This window comes from Zeus faber, assembly GCF_960531495.2.
Source record: "Zeus faber genome assembly, chromosome: 4".
Classification (NCBI taxonomy): domain Eukaryota; kingdom Metazoa; phylum Chordata; class Actinopteri; order Zeiformes; family Zeidae; genus Zeus; species Zeus faber.
In genome coordinates, this window is record NC_137191.1 from 35,169,665 (window position 1) to 35,194,611 (window position 24,947).

The 24,947-nt window shown below is 46.2% G+C and overlaps 1 protein-coding gene across 1 annotated transcript; it reads left to right on the forward strand.

Moving 5' to 3' along the window:
• Window positions 1-435: 435 nt before the first annotated feature.
• Window positions 436-24,649, forward strand: LOC307229728 (uncharacterized protein; the record flags this gene model as incomplete). Its single annotated transcript, XM_079999781.1, has 4 exons — window positions 436-502; window positions 19,309-19,423; window positions 20,701-20,810; window positions 24,498-24,649. The coding sequence occupies 4 exons, from the start codon at window positions 436-438 to the stop codon at window positions 24,647-24,649; spliced, it is 444 nt and encodes a 147-aa protein (XP_079855907.1).
• Window positions 24,650-24,947: the final 298 nt, after the last annotated feature.

Below are 24,947 nucleotides of genomic sequence, written 5' to 3' on the forward strand. Positions count from 1 at the left end.
CAACGTGGACGGAAGGATGCTGCGGCGCGCACGCGCACACACACACACACACACACACTTATAAATCAATTTTCTTATTAAAATGGAAGGAACACTTTGCGTTTCCATTGTTCGACTCTTTGGGTTTTGTGCTGACTCCTTTCTTTCTTTCTCTCTTTCAACTGAGCTCGTTAAGCTTGTTACGTATCGCGAGATCTGCCCTTCCAGTCCGAACCGTAAGCGCTTATTCCCGTGATGGGGAGGCAACAAAACACCGAATAGCCCAAAGCATCAGGCCCAAATAGCCACGTTTTTGTTTTCACATGGAATGTTTGCATGTTTTGAAGCCCTGATTGCACACTCGCAACTTACTGTTTAAAAATGTGTGTGTGTGTGTGTGTGTGTGTGTGTGTGTGTGTGTGTGTGTGTGTGTGTGTGTGTGTTTTACCAGCCTCCATGACCCTGACAAGAGGTTCCTTCACTTACTCCAATGGTGAGGAGTACCACGGAGAATGGAAAGAAGGCAAGATAAACCCTAATTTATTCATGACGCCCCCATATACAGTATATATATATACATATAAACACACACACTTACATTTACATGTATTCATTGATCAGATGCTTTTGTCCAAAGCGACTTCCATGAGCAACAATCAAACAGACATCGAGCGTTGGATCGACCTCGAGCTTAAGTGCATGAGCAGCTGTTTCCAAATTCAACCAGATGCAAGATGCTGTGGGGAATCAGAATGAAATAGTGTCTGTGGTATTTTTTATTTTATGTTAATGCAATAAGTACTGTTATATATGTTTGTGCATTATGTCAATACAACAACTTAAAGCATGTCAATTAAAATAAATATATATATATATTTATAGACAGTTTATATGATGGAGCACTTTTATATTCATAGCATTTATCATGTACATATTGTTTTCTATATTTATTTCTGGTCTTTTTTTAGGTTATACTGTATTGATAGTATATTTTATATATATATATATATATATATATATATATAAATAGACTTTAGAAAATAAAATATATAAAACAGTTTTTACAAGAAATGTGCTTTGCTGTGCAAGGTGTTGGCCTCGTTAAAAAATGTTCTTTTCCATCTTTTGGATGAATCCCTGCTGTGGCGTCCACAGATTTGCTGCTTCAGGGCAAACAAACAGTCAGAGCGGTGCAAAAGTGAGGTGTGAAATCAGTAACCACAGGCAAGGAAATCTACACAGGCACACGCACACGCACGCAGCCGCACGCGGCGTACGGCGAGCGTTCCCCTCGGGGGCCGGGAAGGAGCATTACCTGAACCTGTTTTAGCAGTTTGATGGAAAACACACTTGAAGCAGCGCAAGTGCCACGGTAAACAAAGAGACACGCCCACATGTCCTGCGTGCACACTCACTGTTTGCACATAAACAAGCATGTACTGCAGGTGTGTGTGTGTGTGTGTGTGTGTGTGTGTGTGTGTGTGTGTGTGTGTGTGTGTGTGTGTGTGTGTGTGTGTGTGTGTGTGTGTGTGTGTGTGCGCGCGCGTGTCCGAGGTCCGGTGTCGCATGAATAATTAAGCAGATGGATCGCTAAGAGACGGGCCTCGGGGCGATTGAGTTTCAGGAAGTGAGGTGGAGAGAGCGAGAGAGAGAGAGAGGGAGCGAGCGAGCCCGTGGCAGTTCCACCAGCGGGCGTCGCCACCGGCAGAAAGGCCAAACAAATTCAGCTCAACTCTAATTGGCCGCAGAGTGTGACCCCACCCGGGGACGGGTGGAGGGGCGTGGCCAACGAAGAGGCTGAACAGGGGAGTCGAAAGTTAAAGAGAGCAGAGAGGTGGAGGGAAGGCGGCTCCGCTCGGTGTTTCCCCAGAACGTCCACCAGGGGGAGAGGAAGCTTCCAGTCATTCCCAGTAAAGCGGTTCGTACTCCAGACCAGTGATTGTCCACGTCAAGGGGCCTCAGCTTGATCCTCATGGGCAGGCACGTGCAGAGAGGCGGGGCCCCTTTGCCCCCCGCAAACCACGCCCTTTTTATCAGGGACATTTTTTTTTTAATGTGTGAATGGGCATGGAGGTACCACATTGTCCGGGCAAGATATGCGTATTTACGATGTGCCCACAATGGAGCGCGGGTGTGATCTACTCCGTTTCCTTATGGAACCAGCACGAGCACTGTGACCTCCTCGCTCACTCAAAGCGGAGCTGGGGGTCCTCGCGCTTTTTCTTTTGTTTGTCTGAGCACCGGCCCCTCTTAACGTCTCTGCAGGGGCCCGGTTCCCTGGGCCACGGGCACTTTAATTTGATCAGTTCTGGTCTCTGGATCCGCTCTGAGCAGATCCTTATTCTGAGGTCTGACTCGGTGCCTCTAGTTTGGGAGGGGACAGTGGAACTAGGATCCAGAAAGAAATGATGGGGCGTTCCCCAACGCTGCTGCTGTCATTTTACTACTACTTGTTGGATCCTCTCGAAGGACCTCCTGGGGGGTCCCCAGACCCCGAGTTGAGAACCACTGCTCTGAATCCTTGCAGAGCTCGATGCAGGGCAGTTGGTGGGTATTATAGGAACTGGGACAAAAAATAAATGTCCTACTTGGGCCCCCGTACCCGCCATTTCATCCTCAAATAACCATAATTAAGAGCTGTCAAGTGAATGCTTTTGTCCAAATTGCAGGTGGAGTGAAGCCTCCGCGCCTCCGCCCGCTCAGCGAGGGGAGTTTGTTTGTGTCACAGATTTCATACATATTATTCTTATTATATTCCACGGAGCCTCCCAGGCGTCATGGGAGGAGGAGATGACTCATTTGAAGGCGCGATTGAACATTTTTTAGGTCTCATGACACAGACGCGTACAATCCAAAGTGCTTTACATAAGATGTAAAAGGCGTCATTTGAAAAAGAGAAACACAAAGTGCAGCTTGAAGCAGTTTGGAGCGGCTTGTATTGCATTGCATTGATCAGACACTTTCATCCAAAGCGACTTACAATTATTTAAACACCGACGGACGCAGCCATCGGGAGCAATTGGGGGTTAAGTGTCTTGCTCAAGGACACTACAGCATGCTAGCAGGAGGAGCCTGGGATCCAACCAGCAACCTTTAGATTACTAGACCACCAGCTCTACCTCCTGAGCTACCACACCCAGTTTGGAGCAGTTTAAAGCAGTTTGGAGCAGTTTGGAGCAGCAGTTTGAGGCAGTTTGAAGCAGTTTGGAGCAGCAGTTTGAGGCAGTTTGGAGCAGTTTGGAGCAGCAGTTTGAGGCAGTTTGGAGCAGCAGTTTGAGGCAGTTTGGAGCAGTTTGGAGCAGCAGTTTGAGGCAGTTTGGAGCAGTTTGGAGGAGCAGTTTGAAGCAGTTTGAAGCAGTTTGGAGCAGCAGTTTGAGGCAGTTTGGAGCAGCAGTTTGAGGCAGTTTGAAGCAGTTTGGAGCAGCAGTTTGAGGCAGTTTGGAGCAGTTTGGAGCAGCAGTTTGAGGCAGTTTGGAGCAGCAGTTTGAGGCAGTTTGGAGCAGTTTGGAGCAGCAGTTTGAGGCAGTTTGGAGCAGCAGTTTGGAGCAGTTTGGAGGAGCAGTTTGAAGCAGTTTGAGGCAGTTTGGAGCAGCAGTTTGAGGCAGTTTGGAGCAGCAGTTTGGAGCAGTTTGGAGCAGTTTGAAGCAGTTTGAAGCAGTTTTGAGCAGCAGTTTGAGGCAGTTTGGAGCAGCAGTTTGAGGCAGTTTGGATCAGTTTGAAGCAGTTTGGAGCAGCAGTTTGGAGCAGTTTGGATCAGTTTGAAGCAGTTTAGAGCAGTTTTGAGCAGCAGTTTGGGGCAGTTTGGAGCAGTTTGGAGCAGTTTGAAGCAGTTTGGAGCAGTTTTGAGCAGCAGTTTGGGGCAGTTTGGAGCAGTTTGAATCAGTTTGGAGCAGCAGTTTATAGCAGTTTGAAGCAGTTTGGAGCAGTTTGAAGCAGTTTGGATCAGTTTGAAGCAGTTTGGAGCAGCAGTTTGGAGCAGTTTGGAGCAGCAATTTGAAGCAGTTCTGATCAGTTTGAAGCAGTTTGGATCAGTTTGAAGCAGTTTGGAGCAGCAGTTTGGAGCAGTTTGGAGCAGCAGATTGGGGCAGTTTGGAGCAGTTTGAAGTAGTTTGGAGGAGCAGTTTGGAGCAGTTTGAAGCAGTTTGAAGCAGTTTGGAGCAGCAGTTTGGAGCAGCAGTTTGGAGCAGCAGTTTGGAGCAGTTTGAAGCAGTTTGGAGCAGTTTGGAGCAGCAGTTTGGAGCAGTTTGAAGCAGTTTGGAGCAGTTTGAAGCAGTTTGGAGCAGTTTGAAGCAGTTTGGAGCAGCAGTTTGGAGCAGTTTGAAGCAGTTTGGAGCAGTTTGGAGCAGCAGTTTGGAGCAGTTTGAAGCAGTTTGGAGCAGTTTGAAGCAGTTTGGAGCAGTTTGGAGCAGCAGTTTGGAGCAGTTTGAAGCAGTTTGGATCCGTTTGAAGCAGTTTGGAGCAGGTTGAAGCAGTTTAAAGCAGTTTGGAGCAGCAGTTTGAAGCAGTTTGGAGCAGGTTGAAGCAGTTTAAAGCAGTTTGGAGCAGCAGTTTGAAGCAGTTTGGATCAGTTTTGAGCAGCAGTTTGGGGCTGTTTGGAGCAGTTTGAAGCAGTTTGGATCCGTTTTGAGCAGCAGTTTGGATCCGCAGTTTGGGGCAGGTTGAAGCAGTTTGGAGCAGGTTGAAGCAGTTTGGAGCAGTTTGGAGCAGTTTGAAGCAGTTTGGAGCAGTTTTGAGCAGCAGTTTGAAGCAGTTTGGAGCAGCAGTTTGGAGCAGTTTGAAGCAGTTTGGATCAGTTTGAAGCAGTTTGGAGCAGTTTTGAGCAGCAGTTTGGGGCAGTTTGGAGCAGTTTTGAGCAGCAGTTTGAAGCAGTTTGGATCAGTTTGAAGCAGTTTGGATCAGTTTTGAGCAGCAGTTTGGATCAGTAGTTTGGGGCAGGTTGAAGCAGTTTGGAGCAGGTTGAAGCAGTTTGGAGCAGTTTGAAGCAGTTTGGATCAGTTTTGAGCAGCAGTTTGGAGCAGTTTGGATCAGCAGTTTGGAGCAGGTTGAAGCAGTTTGGATCAGTTTGTAGCAGTTTGAAGTAGTTTGGAGCAGTTTGGATCAGTTTGAAGCAGTTTGGAGCAGTAGTTTGTAGCAGTTTGAAGCAGTTTGGATCAGTTTGAAGCAGTTTGAAGCAGTTTGGAGCAGCAGTTTGAAGTAGTTTGAAGTAGCTTGGAGCAGTTTGAGGCAGTTTGAAGCAGTTTGAAGCAGTTTGAAGCAGCAGTTTGAAGCAGTTTGGATCAGTTTGGAGCAGCAGTTTGGAGCAGTTTGAAGCAGTTTGGAGCAGTTTTGAGCAGCAGTTTGAAGCAGTTTGGAGCAGCAGTTTGGAGCAGTTTGAAGCAGTTTGGATCAGTTTGAAGCAGTTTGGAGCAGTTTGGAGCAGGTTGAAGCAGTTTAAAGCAGTTTGGAGCAGCAGTTTGGAGCAGTTTGAAGCAGTTTGGAGCAGTTTGGAGCAGCAGTTTGGAGCAGTTTGAAGCAGTTTGGAGCAGCAGTTTGGAGCAGCAGTTTGGAGCAGTTTGAAGCAGTTTGGAGCAGTTTAAAGCAGTTTGGAGCAGTTTGAAGCAGTTTGGATCCGTTTGAAGCAGTTTGGAGCAGTTTGGAGCAGGTTGAAGCAGTTTAAAGCAGTTTGGAGCAGCAGTTTGAAGCAGTTTGGAGCAGGTTGAAGCAGTTTAAAGCAGTTTGGAGCAGCAGTTTGAAGCAGTTTGGATCAGTTTTGAGCAGCAGTTTGGGGCTGTTTGGAGCAGTTTGAAGCAGTTTGGATCGGTTTTGAGCAGCAGTTTGGATCCGCAGTTTGGGGCAGGTTGAAGCAGTTTGGAGCAGGTTGAAGCAGTTTGGAGCAGTTTGGAGCAGCAGTTTGGAGCAGTTTGAAGCAGTTTGGAGCAGTTTTGAGCAGCAGTTTGAAGCAGTTTGGAGCAGCAGTTTGGAGCAGTTTGAAGCAGTTTGGATCAGTTTGAAGCAGTTTGGAGCAGTTTTGAGCAGCAGTTTGGGGCAGTAGTTTGGGGCAGGTTGAAGCAGTTTGGAGCAGGTTGAAGCAGTTTGGAGCAGTTTGAAGCAGTTTGGATCAGTTTTGAGCAGCAGTTTGGAGCAGTTTGGATCAGCAGTTTGGAGCAGGTTGAAGCAGTTTGGATCAGTTTGTAGCAGTTTGAAGTAGTTTGGAGCAGTTTGGATCAGTTTGAAGCAGTTTGGAGCAGTAGTTTGTAGCAGTTTGAAGCAGTTTGGATCAGTTTGAAGCAGTTTGAAGCAGTTTGGAGCAGCAGTTTGAAGTAGTTTGAAGTAGCTTGGAGCAGTTTGAGGCAGTTTGAAGCAGTTTGAAGCAGTTTGAAGCAGCAGTTTGAAGCAGTTTGGATCAGTTTGGAGCAGCAGTTTGGAGCAGTTTGAAGCAGTTTGGAGCAGTTTTGAGCAGCAGTTTGAAGCAGTTTGGAGCAGCAGTTTGGATCAGTTTGAAGCAGTTTGGATCAGTTTGAAGCAGTTTGGAGCAGTTTGGAGCAGGTTGAAGCAGTTTAAAGCAGTTTGGAGCAGCAGTTTGAAGCAGTTTGGAGCAGGTTGAAGCAGTTTAAAGCAGTTTGGAGCAGCAGTTTGAAGCAGTTTGGATCAGTTTTGAGCAGCAGTTTGGGGCTGTTTGGAGCAGTTTGAAGCAGTTTGGATCCGTTTTGAGCAGCAGTTTGGATCCGCAGTTTGGGGCAGGCTGAAGCAGTTTGGAGCAGGTTGAAGCAGTTTGGAGCAGTTTGGAGCAGCAGTTTGGAGCAGTTTGAAGCAGTTTGGAGCAGTTTTGAGCAGCAGTTTGAAGCAGTTTGGAGCAGCAGTTTGAAGCAGTTTGGAGCAGCAGTTTGGAGCAGTTTGAAGCAGTTTGGATCAGTTTGAAGCAGTTTGGAGCAGTTTTGAGCAGCAGTTTGGGGCAGTTTGGAGCAGTTTTGAGCAGCAGTTTGAAGCAGTTTGGATCAGTTTGAAGCAGTTTGGATCAGTTTTGAGCAGCAGTTTGGATCAGTAGTTTGGGGCAGGTTGAAGCAGTTTGGAGCAGGTTGAAGCAGTTTGGAGCAGTTTGAAGCAGTTTGGATCAGTTTTGAGCAGCAGTTTGGAGCAGTTTGGATCAGCAGTTTGGAGCAGGTTGAAGCAGTTTGGATCAGTTTGTAGCAGTTTGAAGTAGTTTGGAGCAGTTTGGATCAGTTTGAAGCAGTTTGGAGCAGTAGTTTGTAGCAGTTTGAAGCAGTTTGGATCAGTTTGAAGCAGTTCGAAGCAGTTTGGAGCAGCAGTTTGAAGTAGTTTGAAGTAGCTTGGAGCAGTTTGAGACAGTTTGAAGCAGTTTGAAGCAGTTTGAAGCAGCAGTTTGAAGCAGTTTGGATCAGTTTGGAGCAGCAGTTTGGAGCAGTTTGAAGCAGTTTGGAGCAGTTTGGAGCAGCAGTTTGAAGCAGTTTGGAGCAGCAGTTTGGATCAGTTTGAAGCAGTTTGGATCAGTTTGAAGCAGTTTGGAGCGGTTTTGAGCAGCAGTTTGGGGCAGTTTGGAGCAGTTTTGAGCAGCAGTTTGAAGCAGTTTGGATCAGTTTGAAGCAGTTTGGATCAGTTTTGAGCAGCAGTTTGGATCAGTAGTTTGGGGCAGGTTGAAGCAGTTTGGAGCAGGTTGAAGCAGTTTGGAGCAGTTTGAAGCAGTTTGGATCAGTTTTGAGCAGCAGTTTGGAGCAGTTTGGATCAGCAGTTTGGAGCAGGTTGAAGCAGTTTGGATCAGTTTGTAGCAGTTTGAAGTAGTTTGGAGCAGTTTGGATCAGTTTGAAGCAGTTTGGAGCAGTAGTTTGTAGCAGTTTGAAGCAGTTTGGATCAGTTTGAAGCAGTTTGAAGCAGTTTGGAGCAGCAGTTTGAAGTAGTTTGAAGTAGCTTGGAGCAGTTTGAGGCAGTTTGAAGCAGTTTGAAGCAGTTTGAAGCAGCAGTTTGAAGCAGTTTGGATCAGTTTGGAGCAGCAGTTTGGAGCAGTTTGAAGCAGTTTGGAGCAGTTTTGAGCAGCAGTTTGAAGCAGTTTGGAGCAGCAGTTTGGAGCAGTTTGAAGCAGTTTGGATCAGTTTGAAGCAGTTTGGAGCAGTTTGGAGCAGGTTGAAGCAGTTTAAAGCAGTTTGGAGCAGCAGTTTGGAGCAGTTTGAAGCAGTTTGGAGCAGTTTGGAGCAGCAGTTTGGAGCAGTTTGAAGCAGTTTGGAGCAGCAGTTTGGAGCAGCAGTTTGGAGCAGTTTGAAGCAGTTTGGAGCAGTTTAAAGCAGTTTGGAGCAGTTTGAAGCAGTTTGGATCCGTTTGAAGCAGTTTGGAGCAGTTTGGAGCAGGTTGAAGCAGTTTAAAGCAGTTTGGAGCAGCAGTTTGAAGCAGTTTGGAGCAGGTTGAAGCAGTTTAAAGCAGTTTGGAGCAGCAGTTTGAAGCAGTTTGGATCAGTTTTGAGCAGCAGTTTGGGGCTGTTTGGAGCAGTTTGAAGCAGTTTGGATCGGTTTTGAGCAGCAGTTTGGATCCGCAGTTTGGGGCAGGTTGAAGCAGTTTGGAGCAGGTTGAAGCAGTTTGGAGCAGTTTGGAGCAGCAGTTTGGAGCAGTTTGAAGCAGTTTGGAGCAGTTTTGAGCAGCAGTTTGAAGCAGTTTGGAGCAGCAGTTTGGAGCAGTTTGAAGCAGTTTGGATCAGTTTGAAGCAGTTTGGAGCAGTTTTGAGCAGCAGTTTGGGGCAGTAGTTTGGGGCAGGTTGAAGCAGTTTGGAGCAGGTTGAAGCAGTTTGGAGCAGTTTGAAGCAGTTTGGATCAGTTTTGAGCAGCAGTTTGGAGCAGTTTGGATCAGCAGTTTGGAGCAGGTTGAAGCAGTTTGGATCAGTTTGTAGCAGTTTGAAGTAGTTTGGAGCAGTTTGGATCAGTTTGAAGCAGTTTGGAGCAGTAGTTTGTAGCAGTTTGAAGCAGTTTGGATCAGTTTGAAGCAGTTTGAAGCAGTTTGGAGCAGCAGTTTGAAGTAGTTTGAAGTAGCTTGGAGCAGTTTGAGGCAGTTTGAAGCAGTTTGAAGCAGTTTGAAGCAGCAGTTTGAAGCAGTTTGGATCAGTTTGGAGCAGCAGTTTGGAGCAGTTTGAAGCAGTTTGGAGCAGTTTTGAGCAGCAGTTTGAAGCAGTTTGGAGCAGCAGTTTGGATCAGTTTGAAGCAGTTTGGATCAGTTTGAAGCAGTTTGGAGCAGTTTGGAGCAGGTTGAAGCAGTTTAAAGCAGTTTGGAGCAGCAGTTTGAAGCAGTTTGGAGCAGGTTGAAGCAGTTTAAAGCAGTTTGGAGCAGCAGTTTGAAGCAGTTTGGATCAGTTTTGAGCAGCAGTTTGGGGCTGTTTGGAGCAGTTTGAAGCAGTTTGGATCCGTTTTGAGCAGCAGTTTGGATCCGCAGTTTGGGGCAGGCTGAAGCAGTTTGGAGCAGGTTGAAGCAGTTTGGAGCAGTTTGGAGCAGCAGTTTGGAGCAGTTTGAAGCAGTTTGGAGCAGTTTTGAGCAGCAGTTTGAAGCAGTTTGGAGCAGCAGTTTGAAGCAGTTTGGAGCAGCAGTTTGGAGCAGTTTGAAGCAGTTTGGATCAGTTTGAAGCAGTTTGGAGCAGTTTTGAGCAGCAGTTTGGGGCAGTTTGGAGCAGTTTTGAGCAGCAGTTTGAAGCAGTTTGGATCAGTTTGAAGCAGTTTGGATCAGTTTTGAGCAGCAGTTTGGATCAGTAGTTTGGGGCAGGTTGAAGCAGTTTGGAGCAGGTTGAAGCAGTTTGGAGCAGTTTGAAGCAGTTTGGATCAGTTTTGAGCAGCAGTTTGGAGCAGTTTGGATCAGCAGTTTGGAGCAGGTTGAAGCAGTTTGGATCAGTTTGTAGCAGTTTGAAGTAGTTTGGAGCAGTTTGGATCAGTTTGAAGCAGTTTGGAGCAGTAGTTTGTAGCAGTTTGAAGCAGTTTGGATCAGTTTGAAGCAGTTCGAAGCAGTTTGGAGCAGCAGTTTGAAGTAGTTTGAAGTAGCTTGGAGCAGTTTGAGACAGTTTGAAGCAGTTTGAAGCAGTTTGAAGCAGCAGTTTGAAGCAGTTTGGATCAGTTTGGAGCAGCAGTTTGGAGCAGTTTGAAGCAGTTTGGAGCAGTTTTGAGCAGCAGTTTGAAGCAGTTTGGAGCAGCAGTTTGGATCAGTTTGAAGCAGTTTGGATCAGTTTGAAGCAGTTTGGAGCGGTTTTGAGCAGCAGTTTGGGGCAGTTTGGAGCAGTTTTGAGCAGCAGTTTGAAGCAGTTTGGATCAGTTTGAAGCAGTTTGGATCAGTTTTGAGCAGCAGTTTGGATCAGTAGTTTGGGGCAGGTTGAAGCAGTTTGGAGCAGGTTGAAGCAGTTTGGAGCAGTTTGAAGCAGTTTGGATCAGTTTTGAGCAGCAGTTTGGAGCAGTTTGGATCAGCAGTTTGGAGCAGGTTGAAGCAGTTTGGATCAGTTTGTAGCAGTTTGAAGTAGTTTGGAGCAGTTTGGATCAGTTTGAAGCAGTTTGGAGCAGTAGTTTGTAGCAGTTTGAAGCAGTTTGGATCAGTTTGAAGCAGTTTGAAGCAGTTTGGAGCAGCAGTTTGAAGTAGTTTGAAGTAGCTTGGAGCAGTTTGAGGCAGTTTGAAGCAGTTTGAAGCAGTTTGAAGCAGCAGTTTGGAGCAGTTTGGATCAGCAGTTTGGGGCAGGTTGAAGCAGTTTGGAGCAGGTTGAAGCAGGTTGAAGCAGTTTGGAGCAGTTTGGAGCAGCAGTTTGTAGCAGTTTGAAGCAGTTTGGATCAGTTTGAAGCAGTTTGGAGCAGTTTTGAGCAGCAGTTTGGGGCAGTTTGGAGCAGTTTGGAGCAGCAGTTTGGAGCAGTTTGAAGCAGTTTGGAGCAGCAGTTTGGAGCAGCAGTTTGGAGCAGTTTGAAGCAGTTTGGAGCAGTTTAAAGCAGTTAGGAGCAGTTTGAAGCAGTTTGGATCCGTTTGAAGCAGTTTGGAGCAGTTTGGAGCAGGTTGAAGCAGTTTAAAGCAGTTTGGAGCAGCAGTTTGAAGCAGTTTGGAGCAGGTTGAAGCAGTTTAAAGCAGTTTGGAGCAGCAGTTTGAAGCAGTTTGGATCAGTTTTGAGCAGCAGTTTGGGGCTGTTTGGAGCAGTTTGAAGCAGTTTGGATCGGTTTTGAGCAGCAGTTTGGATCCGCAGTTTGGGGCAGGTTGAAGCAGTTTGGAGCAGGTTGAAGCAGTTTGGAGCAGTTTGGAGCAGCAGTTTGGAGCAGTTTGAAGCAGTTTGGAGCAGTTTTGAGCAGCAGTTTGAAGCAGTTTGGAGCAGCAGTTTGGAGCAGTTTGAAGCAGTTTGGATCAGTTTGAAGCAGTTTGGAGCAGTTTTGAGCAGCAGTTTGGGGCAGTAGTTTGGGGCAGGTTGAAGCAGTTTGGAGCAGGTTGAAGCAGTTTGGAGCAGTTTGAAGCAGTTTGGATCAGTTTTGAGCAGCAGTTTGGAGCAGTTTGGATCAGCAGTTTGGAGCAGGTTGAAGCAGTTTGGATCAGTTTGTAGCAGTTTGAAGTAGTTTGGAGCAGTTTGGATCAGTTTGAAGCAGTTTGGAGCAGTAGTTTGTAGCAGTTTGAAGCAGTTTGGATCAGTTTGAAGCAGTTTGAAGCAGTTTGGAGCAGCAGTTTGAAGTAGTTTGAAGTAGCTTGGAGCAGTTTGAGGCAGTTTGAAGCAGTTTGAAGCAGTTTGAAGCAGCAGTTTGAAGCAGTTTGGATCAGTTTGGAGCAGCAGTTTGGAGCAGTTTGAAGCAGTTTGGAGCAGTTTTGAGCAGCAGTTTGAAGCAGTTTGGAGCAGCAGTTTGGATCAGTTTGAAGCAGTTTGGATCAGTTTGAAGCAGTTTGGAGCAGTTTGGAGCAGGTTGAAGCAGTTTAAAGCAGTTTGGAGCAGCAGTTTGAAGCAGTTTGGAGCAGGTTGAAGCAGTTTAAAGCAGTTTGGAGCAGCAGTTTGAAGCAGTTTGGATCAGTTTTGAGCAGCAGTTTGGGGCTGTTTGGAGCAGTTTGAAGCAGTTTGGATCCGTTTTGAGCAGCAGTTTGGATCCGCAGTTTGGGGCAGGCTGAAGCAGTTTGGAGCAGGTTGAAGCAGTTTGGAGCAGTTTGAAGCAGTTTGGAGCAGTTTTGAGCAGCAGTTTGAAGCAGTTTGGAGCAGCAGTTTGAAGCAGTTTGGAGCAGCAGTTTGGAGCAGTTTGAAGCAGTTTGGATCAGTTTGAAGCAGTTTGGAGCAGTTTTGAGCAGCAGTTTGGGGCAGTTTGGAGCAGTTTTGAGCAGCAGTTTGAAGCAGTTTGGATCAGTTTGAAGCAGTTTGGATCAGTTTTGAGCAGCAGTTTGGATCAGTAGTTTGGGGCAGGTTGAAGCAGTTTGGAGCAGGTTGAAGCAGTTTGGAGCAGTTTGAAGCAGTTTGGATCAGTTTTGAGCAGCAGTTTGGAGCAGTTTGGATCAGCAGTTTGGAGCAGGTTGAAGCAGTTTGGATCAGTTTGTAGCAGTTTGAAGTAGTTTGGAGCAGTTTGGATCAGTTTGAAGCAGTTTGGAGCAGTAGTTTGTAGCAGTTTGAAGCAGTTTGGATCAGTTTGAAGCAGTTCGAAGCAGTTTGGAGCAGCAGTTTGAAGTAGTTTGAAGTAGCTTGGAGCAGTTTGAGACAGTTTGAAGCAGTTTGAAGCAGTTTGAAGCAGCAGTTTGAAGCAGTTTGGATCAGTTTGGAGCAGCAGTTTGGAGCAGTTTGAAGCAGTTTGGAGCAGTTTTGAGCAGCAGTTTGAAGCAGTTTGGAGCAGCAGTTTGGATCAGTTTGAAGCAGTTTGGATCAGTTTGAAGCAGTTTGGAGCGGTTTTGAGCAGCAGTTTGGGGCAGTTTGGAGCAGTTTTGAGCAGCAGTTTGAAGCAGTTTGGATCAGTTTGAAGCAGTTTGGATCAGTTTTGAGCAGCAGTTTGGATCAGTAGTTTGGGGCAGGTTGAAGCAGTTTGGAGCAGGTTGAAGCAGTTTGGAGCAGTTTGAAGCAGTTTGGATCAGTTTTGAGCAGCAGTTTGGAGCAGTTTGGATCAGCAGTTTGGAGCAGGTTGAAGCAGTTTGGATCAGTTTGTAGCAGTTTGAAGTAGTTTGGAGCAGTTTGGATCAGTTTGAAGCAGTTTGGAGCAGTAGTTTGTAGCAGTTTGAAGCAGTTTGGATCAGTTTGAAGCAGTTTGAAGCAGTTTGGAGCAGCAGTTTGAAGTAGTTTGAAGTAGCTTGGAGCAGTTTGAGGCAGTTTGAAGCAGTTTGAAGCAGTTTGAAGCAGCAGTTTGGAGCAGTTTGGATCAGCAGTTTGGGGCAGGTTGAAGCAGTTTGGAGCAGGTTGAAGCAGGTTGAAGCAGTTTGGAGCAGTTTGGAGCAGCAGTTTGTAGCAGTTTGAAGCAGTTTGGATCAGTTTGAAGCAGTTTGGAGCAGTTTTGAGCAGCAGTTTGGGGCAGTTTGGAGCAGTTTGTAGCGGTTTGAAGCAGTTTGGATCAGTTTGAAGCAGTTTGGAGCAGTTTTGAGCAGCAGTTTGTAGCAGTTTGGAGCAGTTTGGATCAGTTTGAAGCAGTTTGGAGCAGTTTGGATCAGCAGTTTGGATCAGTTTGAAGCAGTTTGGAGCAGCAGTTTGGAGCAGTTTGAAGCAGTTTGGATCAGTTTGAAGCAGTTTGAAGCAGCAGTTTGAAGCAGTTTGGAGCAGCAGTTTGAAGTAGTTTGAAGTAGTTTGGAGCAGTTTGAGGCAGTTTGAAGCAGTTTGAAGCAGTTTGAAGCAGTTTGGATCAGTTTGAAGCAGTCTCGAGCAGTCTGGAGCAGTTTGGAGCAGTTTGAAGCAGTTTGGAGCAGTTTGAAGCAGTTTGGATAAGTTTGGAGCAGTTTTGAGCAGCAGTTTGGGGCAGTTTGGATCAGTTTGAGCAGCAGTTTGGAGCAGGTTGAAGCAGTTTGGAGCAGTTTGGAGCAGCAGTTTGTGTTAAATGTTCTTTTGCTTCACGTGGTTCATGTTATTCTAGCGCTCGCTCAGACATCTCTGTTCACACTCCAGGGCAAACGTCTCTTAAGGCCGACGTCTTTTTTTACTTTCTGTTTTCTACCATTTCGGCTCCGCCCGCAATTAAAGAGACACATCCCCATTTTCCCTTTCCCAGTTTTACATATTATTATATTACATTACATGACATTGTATTATATTGTATTACATTATATTAAATGACATTATATTATATTATATTACATTATATTTGATTATATTACGTTATATTATAATATATTATATTACATTATATTATGTTGTATTACATTATATTATATTATATTATATTGCATTATATTATATTATATTATATTGTATTACATTATATTATATTAAATTATATTATATTCTACTATATTATATTATATTATATTGTATTACATTATATTATATTATATTATATTATGTTGTATTACATTATATTATATTATATTATATTACATTATATTATATTATATTGTATTACATTACATAACATTGCATTATATTATATTATATTACATTAGATAACATTACATTATATTATATTCAATTATATTATATTAAATTATATCATATTACATTATATTACATTACATTATATTAAATTATATTAAATAACATTATATCAAAAAACATTATATTATATAACATTATATTATATTACATTATATAATATTACATTATATTATATAACATATTATATTAAATGTATTAAATAACATTATATTAAAGTACATTATATAATATAACATTATATTATATGACATTATATTATTAGGGGTCCAGCCTACAGGACTGGACTGGAATTGTGGCAGCCCCTTATTGTTATTGTAAGAGGAAAGATTCTCTGAAAGTTGAAGCCTTAAACCATCTGGAAAACCTGCACCAACACTGCAACGTGTTGTTTGAACCACGCTGTAAATAACACCTTGTCCACACACGGAGCAGAAATGAGGGAAAAACCGAATTCTGAGCGATTTTAACACAGACGAGCGAGTACGTCTGGCGCCGAAATATGTCCAACCCAGTCAAAAGTATCTGGAACACATACTTCAGCGTAAGCTACGGAGGGTTGAGGTGCCGTTTGAACCGCTATGTCACAAGGATCTCGTGGTTTAAATTTAATCCAAATCGATCCACATACGGAGCAGATATTAGTGAAAACAAAATGTGACCCGAAAATATTCAGTTGGGCTATGTGAACACAGACACGTCACACGTCTGGTTCTAAAATGTCAACGCTAGCTGCCTGCAGCTATATTGTTATATTATATATTACATTATTATATTACATACTACATTACATTATATTTCACTATACTATACAATACTACAATACATTACATTACACGTTTCTATACTATACTTGGCTACACAGATACATAGAAATGGAATTGAATCTGAATCACTCTTAATGTGTATTATTATAAAAAATGTGTGTGTGCATATATATATATATATATAATTTTTTTTTTATACATTTTTGTATCAATTTGTAACCACCTCACATTATTTCAATGTCGCTTTTTGTTTATGGCAATATTATTTACCACTTTGTATTTGGCATTTTGATCAAAAAGCCGATGGACGAAAAATGGACGTTAAAGGAAAAAGTCTTTCAGTACCAACGACTTCAAAAAGATGCATCAGAAAACATAACGAAACTGGAAAAACTATAACGACCCGTCCCCCCCGTGTCCCCCATGTCCCCCGTGTCCCCCATGTCCCCCGTCCCCCCCGTGTCCCCCGTCCCCCCCCGTGTCCCCCGTCCCCCCCGTGTCCCCCGTGTCCTCTCGGTCATTTATTTCATGTGACGTATCAGCGTTGACGCTGAAACGCTGTGAAGAGGCTGTGACTCCTTCAACGCGCTGCTCTGGTTAAGAAGCAGAACGCTGATTCATTCTGTGTGCGTGTGCGTGTGTGTGTATGTGTGTGTGTGTGTGTGTGTGTGTGTGTGTGTGTGTGTGTGTGTGTGTGTGTGTGTGTGTGTGTGTGTGTGTGTGTGTGTGTGTGTGTGTGTGTGTGTGTGTGTAGATTACAAAAGTTGACGCCCACTCAATTAAAATACCTTCCAGTCATTATTTGGCAACGCAGCCTTGCCGCGGTTAAAATGCGTCTTTGGGATGAGTCGCTGCTTCCCCTCAGTAATAAAAACAAAAAGAGATTAAAGACAATAAAAACATAAAACGCTGCTTTTCAATCTAATTTTTAAGGATAAACACATCCTCTCACACTGCAAGGTTATCAGGATACGGAGCTCGGTAATGATCAGCTTTTTTACTTTGAGACGGTTTTTGGACACACGGGAAGCAATTATCACCCAGACGAACGACAACAACAATAAATGTAGCTGCAGGCGGCAACGCACAGGGTTCAGAGTCTTTGTGTTAGGCAAGTATTACAGTTTTCTTAATCATTTTGTGCAATGCATCACAATTGACTTAACGTATAAACATCAAACATTGTGGAGTTACCTTGTGTAGTTACATACATGGAATAGTTTTAGAATTGTTTTAGATGTTTTCGAATTATTAATAATAAATAATAATAATAATTACGAAGAACAAATATAGCCAGTTTAGTCAGTTTAGATACGTATTACAGTTCTCCACATTCTGTGCACGAGTTACAATTTTGTGATTTTGACGAGGACTGAAACGAACTGTGGATTTATAAATGACTGGTTCATGATGTCACAAAGTGACTGTGTTCTCAATGTGATGCCAACGTTCTTCAATTTTTCAGTGGGATTTTTTAAGTTTTATCAGTATTTCCTGATACAAATGTAGATGGGTGTGAATCAAACTTGGGCGACAACACGTATGAAACGTTCCTGTTCAACCCTTGAGCTTCATTGCTTCATTGCTTCATTGCTACAATATCTTCTCAACTTCATAGTTGTTGTTGTTGTTTGTGGTTTTTGGATCCTCTTGAATCTTGGGAAAGAGGATTATTTCATTTTTTGTTCAATTCTACATCCTTACGCCACTTGTTTTGCATTCTCAAATACGCCAACGGCGACTTCTGCATCAGGGACATTGACAAAAACAAACTTTGTCACTACTTTAAATAACAATAATAATAAATACATGTTATTTCAAAAACACAATACATTTTAATTTGTACTTCATTGTATTTTTTCCGTTAAGAATCTTCAATCAGTTGAATTGATGACTTGTCTATACTGTAATGCAGACAACATTTATGGAACTCTAACGTTGATTTGGCATTAGAACTATTATGTTAGAACCTGTAAATACTTAACACTTTCTGTCTTTTCATTTAAATCTGCTACGTTTATCTGTAGGAAAGTGTTTATACATGAGGTTTCTTTAAAACAACCGTTTATTTTTTTACTTAAAACCAGACCTTGTTTTTGGTTTTTTTGGATACAACTCACCTTGGTGTCCGGAAGTACAGGAGGAGCCTCAGTGACGGGAGGTGGCGTTGGGTCTCCCTGTGCGTCAGTTATGACCTGTTTACAGTCGTAGGGCGATAGTGGTGTTTTCAAAAGATTACGTTTTCCCTGAAATACCAAAAACGTTGGGGTGCCTCTGTGAGTGATTACCGTGGCACGGCTCCTGCTTTTCTCACGCCCCGCTGGATCTTGAACACATCGCTCGGTCGCACGTTCAAGTAGTTTGTAATCTCTAACCACTACAGGGCGATGGAGTCTACACCAGTGGACACGGTGCCGATGGACGTTCTGAGTCAGAACCTGCACCTTTACAAATAAATAAGTAAATATCATGAGGTCGTAAAGCGTCTTACTGTGAATGTCATCATCTTCACTTTGTATTACAAACAGTGGTAGGTCGGTCACGATGACCAGCTGAATAATTGGGGTCAAAATTGGTTGGTTTTTCACCAATTTCTGCTCCGTATGTGGATCCGTTTGGAGGAAACTTAAACTTTAGATGTTTGTGACGTAGCGGCTCCAACGAGACCTCAACCGTGTTGTCAGATTATGCCATTGTTGTGTTTCAGATACTTTTTTCCAGGTTGGACTTATTTTGGTGCTAGGGTTAGCTGCATTAGACTGTTATCTAGCTATCTGTCTATCTGTCCGTCCATCTGTCTGTCTGTCCATCCCAGTAGCAGCAGGCTGTGCTGCTTAGCTGGTTAAGCTCTTTACGCAGCTTTACCTCCTTAAATTCCCTGAACCTCCTGAGCGTTCACACTGTGACACAGTCACTTTGGATCTTTTTACAAATGACCGAAGGGGATTGAAGCTGTTCAGTCTGTGATTTAGGGTCTGATGTGTGAACGGGGTTTGACAATGACCTCACAATGTCGCCTTGGCGGCGACTTATTGTGCGTTGACACCGGCAGCCACATCAGGAAACTCAGGAGCCAGAAGTCATTTGGTTCATTTTAGAGTCGGAAGTGACGAGGAAAGACAGGGGGCGGAGTCACGTGGGGCGGAGTCACAGCTGGTGGCCGGGAAGGCGGCATAGAGGGGGGGGGCGGGGTTATGGCTGGTGTCGAGGACGGGGCGGAGTCACAGGCCTAAGAGACCGGGAGCGGAGTCAAGGGTGTGAAGACAGGGGGCGGAGTCACGGGGTGGAGACGAGAAAGGGGCGGGGTCACACGGCAGCGAGAGGGGATGGAGAGACGGGGGGCGGTGTCACAGGGCAGAGAGAGGTGGGGCGGAGTCACAGGTGAAGAGGTACAAGGGACGTTGTCAAAGCTGGTGGAGAGACAGGGGGCGGAGTCACAGCTGGTGGAGAGGGTGGAGAAGAGAAAGGGGCGGGGTCACACAGCAGAGAGATAGGGGATGGAGAGACGGGGGGGCGGAGTCACAAGGCGTAGAGACAGAGGACGGCGCCACGGCTCGCGCAAACCCAGGGGGCGGAGTCACAGGGCAGAGAGAGGTGGGGCGGAGTCACAGGTGAAGAGGTACACTACACGATATGTACACAAGGTATCCTGCGGTGTCATGTTCCATGTGGTGGGATGACAGTAAATTGTCCCAAGATGAGAGGGTGGGCGGTGGCCTCAAACCCAAGGTTGTCGGTTCGATTCCCCACGACTGCAACGAGACGCGGAACGAAGGCTCCTCGGTTTTACAACCTCAACACGGTGGCTCCCACCTCTGGAGTTCTGCCAGTTTGGACCTGGTTTCCCCACCCGCAACCCCACCGCTGTGATGGAGACGGTGGCGCTCCATCAGCGTTTCAACAAATGACGGGCGTCGGCGACGGGAGCCGCCCGCTACGACCGCCGTACGGAGCGGGGAGCGGCTCGGTTTCACGGTCCCATTCACGCTCGCCGTCCATGATCCGCCATTCTCCCCCCTCCCCCCTCTGTGTGTTTTTCCGGCCGCTCAGGGCTCCGCCACGGCCTGGGCCAGCTGACCTTCGGCGACGGGACGTGCTACACGGGGCAGTTCGACAACGGACTCTTCAACGGCTGCGGCGTCCTGCTCTTCACGGACGGATCCAGGTCAGAGCGCTGGACTGATCGGTCTGAACGCCGGACGGGGAAACGGACGGGGATCAAACGCGTCGAGCGATCAGACCCTGGTTCAGACGTGGGAATCGACTCCTTTTTGGCTCCGTCGTTCCCTTGAAGGGTGCGGTGCGTAGGGTGCAGTGGCGGCGGCCAAACTCGCGCAGGGCGCGGAAGTCCCTCCCCCAGAGCCAGGGTTTGGTTTGTCCGTTCCGGGCCGCCGTAGAACCAACGTGGCGGCGCAAGGCGGCCGCCCCCCATGAAGCGTGACCGCAGATAGGAACGTATCGTTCTACGGCAACGGAAACACAACCGTTCTCGTCTTCATGGGATTATACACTAATTAAAACATAGTTATGAATATTACATTGCATTGATGCCGAGTCCCTTCCCTGAATTCTACGCACTGCACCTTTGAATGTAAACAACATGAGGAACTCCTGTACAACTGCTGCACATACCTACACCTGCTGTTTCCATCTGGTTTATTTTAATTTTTATTATTAATACTATGAGATGAGCATCTTCTGCCCAGCGACACTCAAACAGCCCCGTCGGGCGGGGAACCTTTAAACGACGGCTCCGTTTAAATGTTCCCCGCGCTAGAACGCGGCGGAAGGAGTGAGCCGCGAGAAGCGGAGCCGCGAGAAGCGGAGCCGCGGCGCTGCCGTGTCGGACGCAGGCCTCCGTCAGCCATTGCCGCCTTCTCAAGGGTGGACTCCTCTCGGTGAACACGCGGGACGTGGCCGCCGCGCCCTCGGGCTTCGGCGTTTAAGCGGCCTCCGGGGCGTGTTTGTGTTTCTTTTGTTTTGTTTTGGTTTCTTTTTTCCCCAGAATGATTGGAGGGGTTTTTTTTTTTTCCCCTCGTCCGAACATTTTCGAAGCAGAGTTCGCTCCTAGTCCTCGGGCGCGACGAGGCCAACGTGGGAAAAGTGAACGGGAGCGGGGAACGAATTACGACTGCATGGCACTAAACAGGCAAACGGCTGAACCGCCTTGACATACCTTTTAAAAGGCCCCCAAAATAAAAATCAGAACAAAGGGGACGATTCAAGTAAAAAAAAAAAACAAATGCAAACAAACTGTGATTCCTTTCTGTGAAAGTAGGTTCGGGATGTAAATGGGCACCAGCGCAGGGTGATGGGGATTTGAACTGGGACCAGGAAGGACGGAGGTGACGTTGACGTCGAACTGAAGCTCTTCCTGTCTGTTGGATGTTGTTGTTTCTCTGTGTGTGTGTGTTCTTATTTTTGTTTTTGTTTTTATTTTAGGTACGAGGGGGAGTTTGTCCAGGGGAAGTTTCAAGGCGTCGGCGCCTTCAGTCGCTTCGACGGGATGAAGTTCGAGGGCGAGTTCCGGAGCGGCTGCGTGGACGGCCACGGTAAACGGCTTTTTTTAATTTTTATTTTTTGGAAAGGCGAGATCGAGACCTGAGTTGCTACGGCAACAGGCGACACCAGAACGGACGACAAGGTCCGAGCGGCCGAGCTGAAACGTGAGCTGAGGCTGTGCCGCGCCTCCCCTCGCTCCCCTCCCGCCGCGTCCAGATCCGTGGGAAACAATCCAAGTCCTCCGCCGGGACGCACCGCCGACGGAAGCGTCTTGTTGCCATAGCGACGCCATTGCAGCGAGCAAGGAGATGAGATATGAGATATAATTATTCGTTCCATTAATTTTTTTGGGGGGGGGGGGATCAGTCATTTGAGGGCGGTTCATTCGTTTGAAGGCGCCAATTTTATAATTTATGGGAAACAAATTAATTACTCCACGGATTCGCCCACAATTTAACGGAACAAATGACTAATTCAAGCAAACGGATTATGAATATTGATCCTCGGGGGCCTAGTAATTATAGGATAATTAGCCTCATCATCTTTTTCCCGTTAATTACCTGCTCACTTATTTTTGTTACAATGATTACATACACAGGTTTGGTATTACTGTGTTCTTCCACTGCACACGATGTAATTAAATACTTGTTTTCACTAATAGTGACCTTATACGTACCCGCTACGTACTGGATAGTTGTGATGCTGGATGTCTGCAAACAAACCCAGACAAACAGACGAAGACTAAACACCATGAAATACAAAAAAATACCAAATGTGTTGCTGACAGACAGCTCTGCGGAGATTTACTTCAAAATGGATGCTCATTCATCCAGCGCCGGTCGAGTTTGGCCTCTGGGCTCCGCTGCTCATCACTCTCAGGGCGGAGAAGAGTGGAGCCCGACGGGTGGAGGCGGGGGGGGGTGGGTGGAGGGAGCGCAGCAGAGCAGCGAAACAGGCGGCGAAGCAGGCGGCGAAGCAGGCGGGGCAGGAGGGACTGGCCGCCTAAATCCTCCGGCCCATATGAGGGCGCCGTCCCCCTGGTTTCCTTCTGACATCTTCTTAGCACCGTGGTTTGTTTAAGGAATCGACAGATCTATCTTCATTATATCCATACGTTTTAATAGTAGTTCCTTATGCTGTCTGATACAACGAATGCCTTAAATGCAGACTAAAAGTCATATTTTATGATTGCGCCTTAAATACCGAAAGAAACTTCACAACGTTTGACAAGTAATTGCATTAAGAGCATTGTCTTCCTCTGCCGCAGCCGGCTGCCGGGGTGGATCCGCTCTTCCTCCCGAGTCGAATGCGCCGTAATGGCAGTTTGAGTAGAAACCTCCCAGGGACACGACGAGAGCCGCTCTCCTCCCACCACCGAGTGTGTGTTTGATAAGAAAGGCGTGGATCATTTAGGCGTCTCGTTCGCTGCGGAAACAATCGACACCTTCCTCCCCGACACCTGCAAGAGGGAAATTGAAACTTTTATTTGTGAATTGAAAAACGCTTTGGATGGAATCGCGTCTGAGTGATTGGGCTTCGTAGACGCCGTGCGCCGCCGATGATCTCGTTGATCACGTTCCCCGAGTGTGAACCTGCCTCCTCGTCCTGAGAGCACGTTACGGTGCTTGGGTTTTCACTCATCGTTTTTTTTTTTTTTTTTTTTTTTTTTTTTCCCCACAGCTTCTGGCAGTGAACCCTTTACGGCTGAAAGCTGTGAAGAAAAACAAAAGAAAACAAAAAAAAACAAAAAAGAAACCGTCATTTCAGACTTAAATTCAATTTTTAGCGAAACACTGTCCCAACTTTTATATGTGAAAAGTGAATATGGAGAAAATTTTACAAAAAAAAACGATTGTGTAGTATTTTATATGTAGGGCCAATAAACTCAAACGTGATAAACGGGACTATTTTTGGCTCTCTGTACTTTGACCTCATGTGTTTTATTTATTTACAGTTTTATTATGCTTTGAATTTTACAGGGAGAATGTTGTTGTGGTTACAGAGTCGGTCATTTCACACAGAAAATGTTGCGTTTCCTCTGAAGCATCATTTGCATCGTATACATGTTGCTGTAAATTTTACTGGGTGGTGTTGAACTGGCATCAGATGTCATTTTTCCCGGTTTGTGGTTGTGAATATGGAGGTAGAAGCCAGACCTCCAGGGCCCTGCGCGCACCCACACGGACGCGTTTGTAAACCTGGGATTTTCTCTGCGTTTTCGCACGAAAACAGCGCTTTAGGTCACTCCCAACGGCGCTTTTGGAAGACGCCCACCAGGGTGGAGATTTTCCGAAACCCCGGTTTTTCCGTGTGCTCGTGTGGAGGATAGAAAGACAGAGCTCCTCGAAAACACCGTCGTCGGGACCCCCACCTGCGAAAGCGAAGGCCGACGCCCACTTTGTCTACGTGGTTGGGCCGGCTCAGCTTTAGGAGCGGTGTCCGTACGGTGTTGTGCACGAATATTAAGAAGAAGCCCGACGTGCTGCGCACTCCTCATGTTCTCCTGCCATTTTATTCCACCGTATGGCCCCCTGCTGGCCTGGCGTGCTTATGTCAGCGATTTAAATTTATGACTAACTTATTTGAGAACGCCTTATCGATCGGTGATTTTCTTTTAGCTTCTAGATATTAAGTTGTTGGCCTATCAAAACATAATCTTGTTTTTTTATGGACAAATTACAGCTGCAATCAGTAACGTTGGACAATCCGCGACATTCAGTGCCTCCTACAGGAAGCTGTGGAAACTACACCCCCATATCGACCGAGCTCCATCCTCTTCCTCCGCGAGGCGTCTCAGGTTTCGTAGCAGTGGAGTACTGCTCAAACGAAACTAAAGCCAGTTTGGGGATATACGCATACGGTACGTTCAGGTGGGCGGCGTTCGAGTGGAGATTGACATGTCTGGGAGTAAGGGGGCGTGTCCTCCTAAACTAAGAACTTCCTGTTTGGAGAGCTGGAAGTCTCGCTAGTCATGGAGGATACAGAGGACTGACCGGCACAGATCCACAATATCTGCATTTCCGCTGATACATCAAGGAACAATGTGCACGAGTGACTAAAATATCCCATAATACCCTTACCAGGCGGTAGTGGTATAACAGGACTAGGCCAGTACTCGGCACGTGAGTAATTTCGGGTAAATCTGGACAAAAAAAAAGTCTTAGTGGATTTACTGCGGTGGGGACGTTTCAGCGGTTCATTCATCCCACGCATCACTTCCAAACAGCGCCTGGAATTTGGGCAACGTGTCGTCAGCGACGCTGATGAGGGAAACAAGTTAAAAACCGCAGACACTGGACGACCGTGCGCCTTTTGTCTGTTTGGGGCGTGCCACACGGCCAGAGCCACTTTTAACAAACCGTGCAGAACCACAAAGTTCGGGAGGCGACTCACACCGTTCCCAGTGACATTGGACTGATGGGAGGAGCTCTGCGCGGTGGGTTTTTGGGGCTGGAATAATGACTTTGGCTGTTGGGGAAAGTCGCCAACTCGGCCATTCCAGATTTGATCAAAGCGGGGGACCTGCTGTAGTTCAGTTCTCGTGCCTGACACCATGGCCGTCCCAAAAGGGCTGTATGGTGCTTTTTAAGTTCTAGATATCAAGTGTTTAAGGGTCATAACAAAACATTGTGAGGGACACATGAAGGAGAGATGTTTAAACACACGTTGGAAAGGTGTCGGCTCAGTGACAAAACCCGAGATGAGCTGCTGAAGACAGATCTGTCCTTCTGTCCCAGGAGTCCTGGCGTTCCCGGACGGCGTCGCCGGAGGCGTCGGCGTCCATGAAGGACTGTTCGAGTCCAACGGGCTGCTGCGGGCGGGGAGCGGCCAGGCGGCCGCGCAGCGGGCTCAGGCGGCCGCCGCCAGGGCTCGGGCCCTGGCCATGTGACCCCGGACCGCCCACACCATCCAGACCGCCCGGAACCCGTGTTAGCCACCGGGACTCGGGTTTGAGCTGATTGTTTTTACTTTCTTTTTTTTTTTTTACACCTGTATTTTAGTATCTCAAAGGTCTTTTGTTTCCAGGACTGTTTTGTTTTGGGGTTTTTTTAATCAGGAAACGTTTTGATTTTGTGGCTGGTTCCAGACGCTCCGGTTCCCTTCGCTGGTGGTTCAACTTGCTGGAAATGTGTCAGCACAGCTAGCACGACACTACTTTCTGCTGGAGGATTGCGGTGCATTGCCAC